Consider the following 13,408-nt stretch of genomic DNA (forward strand, 5'->3'; position numbering starts at 1 on the left):
AAATTAACTAATTTTTTTGTATCTATAAGAAAACAAACCGAAAGAGAATATTTGTCTTCAAATATATTTCAAGATTACAATTTTAAATATTTTTAAAAATATTAAGGACTTATTAGATTATCTGACATATATTAATATAAATTTGAATATTTTATCTTCGATTTGAAAAAATAAATATAATTGAAACTAAAAATAAAAAATTGGAGTAAATTAGAAGATTTTAAAAGTTTGAGATATTACATAAAAAAGTCGAAATTGAACTACTGACAATTTTTAATTACAAACAATCTTTTTATCCAGTTATTTAAATTTGTTGAATTATACATTGAAATAATTTAATAAATTTTATTTATAAAAATAAGATCTATTTAGAGTATTATATTTTATTTTATCTTCATAGGTGAAAAAAATTATCAAAATTTCTCATATCACTCAATAAAGAATAAGAAAACCACATCAATTTTTTTATATAATTAGAGAAAAAAAAACATTTGTAAGAAGAATTATTTGTTCAAGTTTATACATTTAAGTTATAGTTCATTGATAGATGATACATCAATATTATTTCTTTTTGGTGTCAAAGCATTTAATATTCATCCATTTTTGTCCATATTATATTCTTTCTCATTTCTAAAATTCTTTTAATTTTTTCGAAAAATTTCCTTTTATTTGTTTCTCTTGTTTTGTTGCCCTTTACGTCCAAAACTTGGCCACTCCTTTCTCTAATATAACTTCCCCATTTTGCTTATCCTTCTTTAATTCAAACGATCACCTTACCATTCTTCGTTACTCTTTGTTTTGGTTCTAATTCTTTCGCTTGCCATGTCTTTCAGGGGATTATCTCGGGTAATAATTCTCTCTTTTTTTCTTTTCATGGGTGCTCTTGATTTTAGTTCTTCAGCTGCAAAGTTGTGATCTTTGTTGATTCTGTTGATTTTTAGGTTTTTGTTTGCTCTTTGAAAAGCTGTATCTTTTGGGGTTTATTTACGAATCTTGTGTTAATTTAAGCTGAAACGGCAAGAAAATTACTGGGTTTTCAATGAATTAGATACCCAGTTCTTGATTTTGTGTTTCTGTTATAAATCAACTCATAATTCAAGATTGCAAAAATATTTGATGTTCGTGATTTTTTTGAAGTGAAAAATCTTTTGTTGCATGCAATCCTATTTCTGATCATACTGACCGGACCCGTAGGCCAGGATCACTGTTAAATCGTGGGATGTGGACTGCCCGCAAGCCCAAATACCTTGTAAATCCGGGCTATAACGGCCAGCAGTCTAGTCCTGGGCGCGGCCGGGGTTTGAACCCAGGACCCTGGCGCTCAGATCGCCGAGTCTTTAGACCACTAGACCATACCCGTGGGGGCAGAATATGAGTTTCCTGTGTTTTAGTTGTAAATCTGAATGAATAATTGATGTTTGTGTTGAATTTTCAGCCTAATGCAACATCAGGGATGGGTGTTTCGGATCAGAGCTTAAATTCATTCTTGGAACTGCAGAGAAAGAAGGTTCATCGCTATGTGGTGTTTAAAATTGATGAGAAGAAGAAGGAGGTTGTGGTAGAGAAGACTGGTGGCCCTGCTGAGAGTTACGAGGATTTCGCTGCGTCTTTACCGGAGAATGACTGTCGATATGCTGTTTATGACTTCGATTTTGTTACTTCAGAGAATTGTCAAAAGAGCAAAATCTTTTTCATTGCATGGTTAGATTCTGCTTTTGATTCTCTTCAATTTTGCATTTTGATATTGGATTTTTCATTTCTGTTGCTGATCGATATGCATGTTTATAATCATGGCTAGCTTGTGTGTCATTACAATGAGTGTATAGATGATTTGTGCAAAGTGTTCTTTTTGATAATTCGACAGTCGGAGACTAAATCATTGGTTTTATTTAGACTATGATATTTATTCACTAGGATGATGGATTGATTAGTTAAGCAACGACAGTGTTTGCACTCTGTAGGTTCGAGTTGCTGTTTTTGTCAATGTTTTAGAATTTTCTTGCTGTGTGGCCTTAATTGTGGTTGATCACTCATTCTAGTCTTTTAAGATTTTGATGTTCAAGCATCTGTCTTTTTGATTCGGCTGGTTTTGTTGCTGTCAGGAGTCATTTGATCTATTAGATGAAAGTCAACAGCTTCATTTTGGAGTTTTTGTATGTCATCGTTTGATCAGCTACCAACGTCTGGCAACCTCTAAACCGAACATGGCATGAATCTCGACTCTTGATGCAGTCACTGATTACCTAGAAGGAGAATATACAAAAAATTAACTTTTAAGATCTTTATTTGTTAATTATAAATGTTTTCTTGTGTATGCTGTTGTACATTGAAGCATTAAAACACTGTAAGATCAGTGCTTTCAGTGAATTTTTTGACTGCCACACCTTGTATTACCGTCGAGAGCCTTGGATCAATGGTAGTCTGCTGTATTTCTCGGCTCCTGCATCCATGAGGGATCAAGCTATGAGCCTATATGATCATTGTTTCTGCATTATGACATCTACATCTAAATTTTGCATCTGCAATACAATCTCATTTCTATTTCTTTTTAAGAATAGACAATCACATTTCTATATTATTACTTTCACCGATACATCTCAGGTCGCCTTCAACTTCTAGAATCCGTGCCAAGATGCTATACGCCACATCTAAAGACAGGTTCAGACGGGAGCTGAATGGTATCCACTACGAGATTCAGGCTACTGACCCTACAGAAATGGATCTCGAAGTGATCCGAGAACGTGCAAATTAAGCCATCGCTGTGATGCAAAAGTTTCTTCCCCAGACAAGATTCTGCTATGGCTTTGCAATTATCAACTATGCCTCTGCCATTAAGCAGCTGCTTGCAGAATCCTTATCTTGCATGTTCCTTGAATAACTAAACTAGCGAGAGAGATCGATGAGAAGAAGCTGTATTTAGTATTTGGTGTTGATCAAATGAAAAAGAAGTTTGGTATTTGGTGCTTGTATCTTTAATATGTTACCATACAAATTTGCAATTTATGCTCTTTTCTTTTCTCTTCTATACTTCTATTTCTTCCTGTCCATCTTAATTTTTGTTCTTCCAATTGCACAGAGATTAAAAAAAAAGTACTGAGATGTTGGTTAGTGAACATTTTTGAGATCAACTTTTACCTTGGAAACTAGGATATACGAAGTATTTATTTGTTTGACATGATATACTAAAATCATTGGTTTTTTTTTTCTCTCAAAGATAAAATTTGGATAAGGATTACAGCATTTGAGAAAATTCAGGCTTTGCCTTCTGGATTAGACTATGAGCTTTTGTTGTTTTGTGTACCGACATTATTGAAAATCATAGTTTGAGGTAACGTTATATATATTTAAATATCTTGACAGAGATTCCAACTTTGAACTAAAGAACAATTGCCTAAGTTTATAACTCTCCCATGATTTTTTAAATGCCAATGCATTACTTCCTGAAGAGCGAGAAACTCGATTATCCGTTGATCCTAGATAAATCGAAAGATAGCAGATTACTTTTCAGTAGTTTCACCATATTTATTTGTTGCTATCCTTGCAGTTGAGTCGAACTGTTTATCGTTTTGTTAACGCATTGTAGCGTATTTAACTGTATCCCGGAGGAGCTCCTTAATCAGAGACATCGGTCACTTAATCCTTTGCATATTGCATTGCATTGCTCGCTGGTTGTAATTCTGGCCAAGAAATTTCTTTAAACATTAGTATTAAATATGAAAAGATCACTGAAGCTTTATTTAATTGTTTGAATTTAAGGTGAATTATTCTTCTATGATCAAAGGTTTAGAATTTATCTTCAATTATTTTTTAAAGTCAAAGTTACAAATTCATTCTACATTTGCATGCAGAATTTTTTTGAAGTAATAATAAATTGTTAATGGAGATTCACCTAATAATTTGATCGTGAATTATTCGACAACACCAATAGATTAGAACAAAAAAACAGTTACATTAGAGACGATAGAAGACTTGACTAAAAGGAAAAATGAAATTCTGATGCCATTGGATTATGCATCAGATGACAAGAAATCAAACTAAAATAAATAGTCTTCATATACAAAAATTCATGCTACTACTTGAAAATTAAATTAAACCTGACGACCCAAAACCTCTGATTCCATTGCCAGTTGTTTACTCATTATCTTCCTCATTTTCACCAGACATCTCCTCCAAAGATTTTCCCTTCGATTCCGGCACCAAGAAAGTCAGACACATTCCTAAGAAATTCACTACTCCCAACACAATCAATGAGTTCCTCACACCAATGCCTGGAGGGTACCCTGCGTCCGCCTTTGCCGGGTCCTGATTCTGAGCCAAATACAAGAATCCGAATGCACCAACTATCGCCCCGAGTTTTCCCGCTGCTGCTGATATTCCGTGGCAGGTTGACCTTAACCTAGCTGGGAAAATCTCGGCTGGTACGACGAATGTGGTTGCGTTAGGTCCGAAGTTGGCAAAGAAGAATGTGAATGAATACATAACCACAAATCCTATTCTGTTGTCCTTGTGAGTCCAGTGATTGTATGGAAGCGCCAAAGCGAACATGAACACGGTCATGAAGAAAAATCCCATAAGCTGGATGGCAAATCGTCCCATTAAGTCGATCAACGCTACGGTAAACCAGTATCCCGGAACGGTACTGCATAGGGCAATAAGTGTTTGTGCTCTTGCAATTTTGTAAACTTCTTGAACAGCATTCATAGTCTTGGCTGGAGGAATCCATCCGATCGCGCTGAATATATCCTTTTGGAATAGATTCTGACTGTAAAATGCAATGTCAAGCAAGAACCATGTCGTTGTTGTTCCGAGTAAGTGAAGTCCATGTCGACGAAGAAAGGCTTTCGAAAACAACCCGAATGAGTTGCTTGATTTCTGATTCAACTTCTCAACCTTATGCGGTTCTGCCTCGATATCAACCTGCAGAACTTTTGACATATCACTAGCTGCCTGCGCTGCATTCTTGGCAACAAGAGCAGTGTAACGGGCTGTCTCAGGCATCTTCATACGCCAATAATAAGTCAATGCAGCCGGCAATGCGCCGAACATAACGATAATCCGCCAGACGTAATCCGCCTGAGGGACCGTTGAACCAATAGGATCAACTTCATAGGCAGGAGCACTGAACTTAGCCTCAAATACAGCTGATATGAAGATAGCAAATATTCCTCCGATTAAAATGCCAAACCCTTGCATAGCAAAAACTGCGGCAATGAAGGCGCCACGAGTCTTTTTATTGGCGTATTCCGACATGATCGTTGCAGAAAGGGGGTAATCACCACCAATGCCAAATCCAAGCCAGAATCTGAAGAAACAAAGAGTTGCCAATACAGATTTTGGAGAATTCCCAAAAGAAAGACCCGAAGCCACCGAGCAGATCACCATAAGCATAAGGGTCATTCCATAAACCCTTTTCCTGCCCATTTTATCACCGAGCCAACCGAAAAATAGCTGGCCCGATAGAGTTCCGACGAATGCAACACCGTTAACAGCTGCTGCAACATTAGGTGGCAACGATCCAGGCTTCGACGAACCATCAACATGATAATAAATACGACCAAGCAATTTAGTTACGAGAGATACGCAGAAAAGATCGTATGCATCAGTGAAAAAACCCATTCCAGCAATCACAATTGCAGTGAAATGGTACAATTGAGTTTTTGCTACATCAAGTGCATTAAGCACTTGTAATTGATCGTTCGCCATATCTGCAAAATACACCAAAAATACCAAATCAATACACCATTTTTTTTTTCAAGTCTAAATACAAAAAGACACCATCTTTTCAGACTCAAAAACAAAAAGACACCATTTTTAAGTCTCAAAAAACAAAAAACAAAAAACAAAACCATTTTTAATTCAAAAAACTTCATAACAAAACCAAATAATAGGAACAAAAGGAATCAAGACCCCATTTTTCAAGTCTCAAATACAAAAAGACACCATCTTTTCAGTCTCAAGAGATAACACGAACACAGATAAGGAAAAACAATATTATTTTAATGCTTTCTATGTAAAAAATGAAATTTCGTGACAAGTCCAGGGATTATGGAATGAACTATTCGTGCTACCTACCCTAAAAAAAACAAATAGACACCATTTTTAAATCTCAAAAACAAAAAACGGCACCATTTTCAAGTCTCAAAAACAAAAAGACACCATTTTCAATTCAAAAAACTTCAAATCAAAACCAAATAATACGAACAAAACGAATCAAAACACCCTGTTTAACCCTCAAAAAACAAAAAACATACCATATTTAATCTAAAAAGCAATTTAAAAAAAGAAAGCTATGCATGGTGAGATCATACATTACCTCAAAATGTCTCTTAAAATCTGGGGAGAGATATGGCAAAAGAACGAGAGGCAGATTGAGTCAAAGACCAAATGGTGGTGAGTCAGGTGAAATGAAAAATTCTGATATTTATATACCAAAAACTATCATAAACAAGAAGGGTATATTCTCAGAATTCCCTGCTTTTTTGGTGCTGATCACCGCTATTTTCTCACCAGCAAATCTTTACTGTATCGTAACAAAACGTACACCTCTTCTTCTCATAGTACATTCCTTGGTATAATCTGATTCAGTAAAAAAAAATTCTATTTTTACCATTTCCTTATTTATATTATGGTTTATTAAATGTATTTAATGTTTTCAGGTTTGTTAACCGTATCTGAACTGTATATGCATTGTTTTCGAACTCTATTTGTTTGAGTACTTGGTCAAACAAAAGTTGGCAACTATTTTGGAAATAAACTAAAAATAGATGTGTATTGAAAATTTTAGAGTCCGTATTGATTCAACCATTCATCTTTGGTGTAAGAAAATGAAATAGTTTTGTTGGTTAGTTGTTTTCATTTACCACCTCTGAATTTTGGAAATTCAGTACGTCCAAATATGCTAAAACTCTCCATTTTGGTATTATATTTCATGTTCAATGGTTGACAGGAAGTTTACAAGTTTTCTCTTAGTCGGAGTTGTCGAATTCGAACTCCGAATAATTTTAATTCATCTCTTAATGTAGTTACTCAAACCCTAAGTAGGATGGACATAGAAACAGAACACTTGAATACGGACAGTGATATAAAATTATTTTAGAGTTTCCTATGTTAAAAATGAAGTTTCATGTCCGAAATGTCAAGTATCCGAAACGTTTTCAAAACAAAACATTGAAGGAAGTGTTGTACTGCCTAGTTAAAACTCATATTAGTCGATATTAATTTGATATGATTGGTTTCGACAGATCTAATAAATTGCATAACATATGTTTATATACCTCAAGAAAAGTATAAATAAGTGAAAATGATCATCTGTTATACTTTCGAGTTCGAGCATCATATGACTACAATAAGTACAAATTAAAGAACTAGAAATACAACAGCTTCATATATATCATCATTGATCTCGCCTGATATCTCTTCCAAAGATTTTCCATTCGATTCCGGCACCAAGAAAGTGAACAGCATGCCTAAGAAGTTGATTACACCCAATATAAGAAGTGAATTCTTCATACCAATGCCTGCAGGGTACCCTGCCTGCATCTGCCAAGGCCTTGTCTTTGTCCTGAGACAAATACAAGAATCCGAACGCGCCAACTATCGCCCCGAGCTTTCCTGATGCTGCTGATATTCCATGGCATGTAGACCGTCATCTTGCTGGGAAAATCTCGGCAGGCATGCTGAATGTGGTGACTTTAGGTCCGAAGTTGGCAAAGAAGAATGCAAACATGAACACGGTCATGAACTTTCGACATATCAGAAGCAGCCTGTTTTGCATTCTTGGTGACGAGGGCGGTTTATTTCCACAAGACTTGGAAGAATCAACATTTGTAGTCATCTTTTTTTTTTTAAAAAACTAATATTTTATTTTTAAAGAATTGGTATGAACCAAAATTTTATAGAATAAATCTTTTTCAGCCGAAACGAAAAATTTGTTATCTTTTTCGAATTCAATATTAAAATGAATCGAACCAAATTTTTTAATATTTTCAAAATGGAATTGAATTGAACTGAAAACTATTTTTTTTATAATTTATAATTAAGCTGAACCGAATAAAACCAAAATTTTATAATTCTTTTCAAAACTGAACTGAATAAAAAATTATTTTTTAATTTCAAATCGAACTAAACTGAACCGAAGTAAAATTTTAATCTTATTAAAAATCGAATAAATACTTTAAAGTTTTTCAAAATCAAACCGGACTGACCCGAACTAAACCGAACCGAAACAAATCGACCGAACTGAAAAACTAATTTCTTATAATTTCAAATTGAACCGTTGCAAACCAAAAGTTTTGATTTTTCGCAAAATATAACCTAAACGAATCAATCTGAACAACGAACCGAATCAAATTGAATCGATCTGAAAAACTAATTTTTTATAATTTCAAATTGAAGCAAACCAAAAATTTCATTTATTTAAATTGAACCGAAAAAACTAGACCATTTAATTCAAACCATTTATATCTGGCGTAAAAAATTAAAATGCTTTAATTGTTATTCGTTTCATTTACCACCTCTGAATTTCTGAACTTCAGCAAGCCCAATGAGCTAAAGAAACTTCATTTTGGCATCAGATTTCATGTTCAATGGCTGACAGGAGCTTACTATTTTTCTTTCACTTGTCATTTTTGCACTAAAAAAAGAAAAAACGATTAATTAGAAGTCTCGAATTCAAACCCGAGTAATTTTTAATTTACTCGAACATTAAAAATATAGTAACTCGAATTCAGATTGGTCAATATTAATATGATATGATCAACAGAAGTTAAGAAATTGCAATAACAATGAATTAGTAAAAATGATCATCTATTATATTCTCAAGTTCCAGCAGCATATGACTACATTAAGTACAAAAAAGAAGTAGAGTTATAGAATAAGGACAATATTGAAAAATAAAATAAAAAAGATACAAACTTTTCTTGAAACTTAAAATGCAGAGGACTAGTACAAGTTCAAATTTATTCTAGCCAACTTGCTTGCTTCTGGACTATAATCTAAACCGGAACCGTCCTGTTGTGATTTGAGCTTTGCTCCACGTTCTCGTTATCGTCCTCGTTTTCACCGGACATCTCTTCGAGAGACCTTCCTTTCGATTCCGGTACCAAGAAAGTGAACAGCATGCCTAAGCCGTTGACTACACCCAATATAATAAGTGAATTCTTCATACCAATGCCTGCAGGGTACCCTGCATCTGCCAAGGCCTTGTCTTTGTTCTGAGCCAAATACAAGAATCCGAATGCGCCAACTATTGCGCCGAGCTTTCCTGATGCTGCTGATATTCCATGGCATGTTGACCTTAACCTTGCTGGGAAAATTTCGGCTGGTACTACGAATGTGGTGGCATTAGGTCCGAAGTTTGCAAAGAAAAAGGTTAAGGAGTACATCACGACGAATCCGATTCTGTTGTCCTTGTGTGTCCAGTGATCGTATGGAATTGCCAAGGCAAACATGAACACTGTCATGAAGAAGAAACCCATCAATTGGATTGCAAATCTTCCGATTCTGTCGATGAACGCGACTGTAAACCAGTAGCCAGGCACAGTACTGCATAGAGCGATAATTGTCTGTGCTCTAGCAATTTTATAAACCTCTTCAATAGCATTCATGGTCTTTGCAGGAGGGATCCACCCAACAGCGCTAAAGATGTCCTTCTGGAATAGATTTTGGCTGTAGAATGCAATGTCGAGCAAGAACCACGTCGATGTTGTGCCAAGCAAGTGTAGTCCGTGGCGGTGAAGAAACTGTTTAGAAAACAAACCGAATCCGTTGGACTGATCCTGAGAAATCTGCTCCACCTTTTGCTCTTCTGCCTCAATATCCACCTGCAGAACTTTCGACATATCAGAAGCAGCCTGTTTTGCATTCTTGGCGACAAGGGCGGTATAACGAGCCGTTTCAGGCATCTTCATCCTCCAATAGTAGGTAAGTGCAGCAGGGATTGCTCCAATCATCACAATTATACGCCAGACATAATCTGCTTGCGATATAGTCGACGCGATTGCATCAACCTCGTAAGCAGGAGCAGGGAATCCAGCCTTAAAGGCCGACGCTATAATTATAGCAAAAATACCTCCTGCTAAAATTCCAAATCCCTGCATAGCAAATACAGCAGCAATAAAAGCACCCCTAGTTTTCTTGTTAGCATACTCGGACATGATCGTAGCGGAAAGTGGATAGTCGCCGCCGATGCCAAAACCGAGCCAGAACCGGAAGAAGCAAAGAGTTGCCATTACAGAGTTAGGACTGTGGCCAAAAGAAAGACCTGAAGCCACTGAGCAGATCACCATAATCATAAGAGTCATACCATAGACTTTCTTCCTCCCCATCTTGTCACCGAGCCACCCGAAGAAGAGCTGGCCTGCCAGAGTTCCGCAGAATGCTACACCATTAACAGCAGCCGCTACATTAGGAGGCAAAGTTCCAGGCTTTTCTGCACCTTCAACATGGTAGTATATGCGGCCGAGCAATTTCGTCACCAGAGATATGCAAAACAGGTCGTATGCATCGGTGAAAAATCCCATTCCGGCTATGATAATCGCAGTGAAATGGTACCATTGTGTTTTTGCAACATCAAGAGCATTCAGAACCTGTAATTCCTTAGCCATGACTCAATTCAGAAGCTTTTCACTCTGCAAAATAAACAATATACTTTGGTAAGTATCTGATTAATTTTTTCATACAAATTTATAGAATGAACATAACTCCAATTTCCACAAGACTTTAAAGAAACAACATTTCTAGTCAACTAAAGAGTTAAACTGCACCAAAATTTATTAAATCACTGTTAAAATTTGAAAAGTCTTGGCTATCTCAGCTTTCAAGTCACTGCTACTAGAAGACTTAGAACTACAAGAAAACCAAAGTGATAGTAACATAAATATTTTTAAAACCGAACCGGTATGGTTCAACCAGTTTAATGATATATATATACATATATTTTGGTGACAAGGACTCACTATATTGAGCCGAAGCTCAATATCGTTATCAAACCCGGGATGTGGACCACCCGCAAACCCTTAAATATAATAAATTGATAAGGATTGATAGAGTAATTTATGGTGGATTTCTAGTTTAGAAGTGTATGGGTTTATATGAATTAATAAACATATGCAAATGAATGTGATTTATTTGTTGGTATTATATATAAGTCAAAGTAAGTAGGCAACCTTGTTGTCTGTGGGTGTAGGGGCAATGTGAAATAGGTGGTCCATTTCTTTTGTTTTTAGAAGAGAAATTTTATTGGATTTCTATTTTGTTTTTATTCTTCTTTTCCTCTAGTCATGGAGATTTTGCCTTTCTAAAAGTTTTTCAGTTAGTCACAAACACTACTTTTTAAGAAAAAACCAGACCGCCGGTTCAACCAAAAATTAAAATCAATTCGGATTGATTCTTCCTAAACACGGTTCAATCTTTCCAAATAAAAAATCCGTAAAACTAAAAAATCACTGAACCGAGTAAAAGGAAAAAATCATGAAAGGATTCTTAAAAGGAAAATTTAAAAGGATTCCTCCTATTTTATTTATTTATGGAAAATTGTATCATTGATGTTCGAACTTATTTAAATTTTCTGCTGATGCTGATGTTTGGATTTTTTTTTCCTTTTAAATCCGTGTTTCAGACTTTTTTTCAAACATATCAAACAAGTATTATTAGTAAAAGAATAATGATTGTGTGTGAATCATACAATTATAGGTATATGAAATTAAAATGGTAAATTTACATCAGCAAATTTAGAAATAATTGTTGGCATGATTGAAAATGGATAAAATCACTCTTTAATACAATTTTAAAAAGTTGAATATATACAAAAGAAATAAAAATTCGAACATCATAATTGAAAAGTTTAAAAAAGTTTAGACACTAGTGGTCTAATTTATCATTTATATAGATGCAGATTCTTGCAAGGGTAGGATACCTAGTTTTGGCAGCTGAAAAGTTGGACTCAAATATACAAAGAAAGAGAAATAAAAATTATTTCTCCTTTGCACTTAAAGAAATAAACAAATCTAAAATTAGTTAGTATAATTTTTAAAAATGTGCTATTTTAGGAATTTTTTTGTTTTAAACTTTTTTTTTCATTTCATATCTATTTTTTTAATTGTAGAGAATATATTAGAGATGTATTTTTTTTAGTAAAAATAAAATATAAAAAATAAAAAGTAAATAAAATAAAATTTTGACAATTAAATGATTTTTTCAAGAAAGAATTAAGAAATTGAACGCATAAAATAGAAAAATTAAGAAAAGCTTAAGGGTTAAGATCCTAGAATCAGGGTAAGCGAGCATTATTTTACTGCAGTCTTACTACACATAATTAATTAAGTATTCGTAAAATGCATCAATCAAGAAAAGATTATATAATCTGCATGTGAAAACCCTAAAATCTTTAAATTCATAAAACCCAAAAAAATTCTCCATTTCTTAACAAGAATCAACGGTTGCATGAAACAACTGTAAATTACAACAAGAAAAATACAAGAACTGTAAACACAAAAGAAAGAAAAAAGAAGCTAACCTTTTAGAATTAGCAAAACTTCGTTTTCTTGGCGGATTTTCCTTTTTGTGTTTGTTTCTCAGGAAAGGAAAATTAGAGAAAGAAAGCTAGGCATGGAATGAAAATGGTGAGTGCAGTGCAGGTGTGGTGTTTGCATAAAACAGGTGAGGGAGTTATTTGGGATATTTATAGGCGACGAGTCAACTCTCAAGCTGTCGCCAAATAAAATAAAAAGAAAAAGAAGGCTACGCAAAAATATTCGGAGAGTATATTCCACCGCTTTATGAACTCAACTGCTTTGCCTGCATGATTTCTCGATTCGTTTTTACACTTGGCCTCCTCACCTTCAATTTTTGGTCCTTAATTTATTGCTTATTGACCTCTTTATTAAAATATCCTAGTACATTTTTTAAAAATAATTAGTGATAATTATAGTATTTCTTTCTAGGCATGGCTTGGTTCGTTTTATAGCAATTGCTGGGAAGTAATTTTCCGGAAAGTGTAGTTCCTGTGAAGTTAACTTTTCAGGAAGTTTAATAAATGTTACTTGTTTCAATTTTTACTTCCCCGAAAGTACAAAATTAATTTTAATATAATATACTATATTTTTAATTAAAAGACATAAATGTTCTTTGATAATTTTTATATTGTTAAACAAATAATTTTAATTTAAAAATGGAGCAGTAAATAATTTAATTTTTGCTTATTATCTCTTATTTTACGATTCAAGTACTATTTAGGAGAGTTTTTAAACATTAAAATTTAAAAATTATATTTTTTTATTTGAATTTTACATAATATAAAATATTTAATAAAAATATTTACTTATTATAAATAACAATTATAAAATAATATACGTATATTTTTTAAAATAAATAAAAATAGTTTTATATGAATTTTAAAAGAAAAAAAGAA

General features: G+C 34.0%; 3 protein-coding genes across 4 annotated transcripts; 1 reads left to right on the forward strand and 2 right to left on the reverse strand.

Annotated features, from left to right (window-relative positions):
- Positions 1–683: 683 nt before the first annotated feature.
- LOC126656240 (actin-depolymerizing factor) lies at positions 684–3,025 on the forward strand. The gene is made up of 3 exons (XM_050350752.2): positions 684–846; positions 1,436–1,701; positions 2,602–3,025. Exons 1-3 carry the CDS (start codon positions 823–825, stop codon positions 2,750–2,752), a joined length of 441 nt encoding a protein of 146 aa, XP_050206709.1. The 5' UTR covers positions 684–822; the 3' UTR covers positions 2,753–3,025.
- Positions 3,026–3,908: 883 nt separating this feature from the next.
- LOC126657722 (inorganic phosphate transporter 1-4-like) lies at positions 3,909–6,426 on the reverse strand. The gene is made up of 2 exons (XM_050352467.2): positions 6,314–6,426; positions 3,909–5,705 (listed from the first exon to the last, which is right to left on the reverse strand). Exon 2 carries the CDS (start codon positions 5,701–5,703, stop codon positions 4,132–4,134), a length of 1,572 nt encoding a protein of 523 aa, XP_050208424.1. The 5' UTR covers positions 5,704–5,705; positions 6,314–6,426; the 3' UTR covers positions 3,909–4,131.
- Positions 6,427–8,788: 2,362 nt separating this feature from the next.
- LOC126655801 (inorganic phosphate transporter 1-4) lies at positions 8,789–12,759 on the reverse strand. Of its 2 annotated transcripts, none has more exons than XM_050350106.2 (2): positions 12,515–12,759; positions 8,789–10,628 (listed from the first exon to the last, which is right to left on the reverse strand). In XM_050350106.2, exon 2 carries the CDS (start codon positions 10,602–10,604, stop codon positions 8,994–8,996), a length of 1,611 nt encoding a protein of 536 aa, XP_050206063.1. In that variant the 5' UTR covers positions 10,605–10,628; positions 12,515–12,759; the 3' UTR covers positions 8,789–8,993. The 2 variants fall into 2 exon arrangements, with proteins under 2 accessions (XP_050206063.1, XP_050206064.1); XM_050350107.2 differs by lacking the exon at positions 12,515–12,759 and adding an exon at positions 10,764–10,788.
- Between the last annotated feature and the right edge of the window lie 649 nt (positions 12,760–13,408).

The sequence above is a fragment of the Mercurialis annua genome, linkage group LG7, assembly GCF_937616625.2.
Source record: "Mercurialis annua linkage group LG7, ddMerAnnu1.2, whole genome shotgun sequence".
In the NCBI taxonomy this organism is placed as follows: Eukaryota; Viridiplantae; Streptophyta; class Magnoliopsida; order Malpighiales; family Euphorbiaceae; genus Mercurialis; species Mercurialis annua.

Excerpts from the sequence above, each read along its gene's own strand:
- LOC126655801 (XM_050350106.2), bottom strand. The coding sequence starts at position 10,604 with ATGGCTAAGGAATTACAGGTTCTGAATGCTCTTGATGTTGCAAAAACA.
- LOC126656240 (XM_050350752.2), top strand. The coding sequence starts at position 823 with ATGTCTTTCAGGGGATTATCTCGG. Across the intron at positions 847-1,435 it reads CTTTCAGGGGATTATCTCGG|CCTAATGCAACATCAGGGAT; the intron begins GTAATAATTCTC and ends TTGAATTTTCAG. Across the intron at positions 1,702-2,601 it reads AAAATCTTTTTCATTGCATG|GTCGCCTTCAACTTCTAGAA; the intron begins GTTAGATTCTGC and ends GATACATCTCAG.
- LOC126657722 (XM_050352467.2), bottom strand. The coding sequence starts at position 5,703 with ATGGCGAACGATCAATTACAAGTGCTTAATGCACTTGATGTAGCAAAA.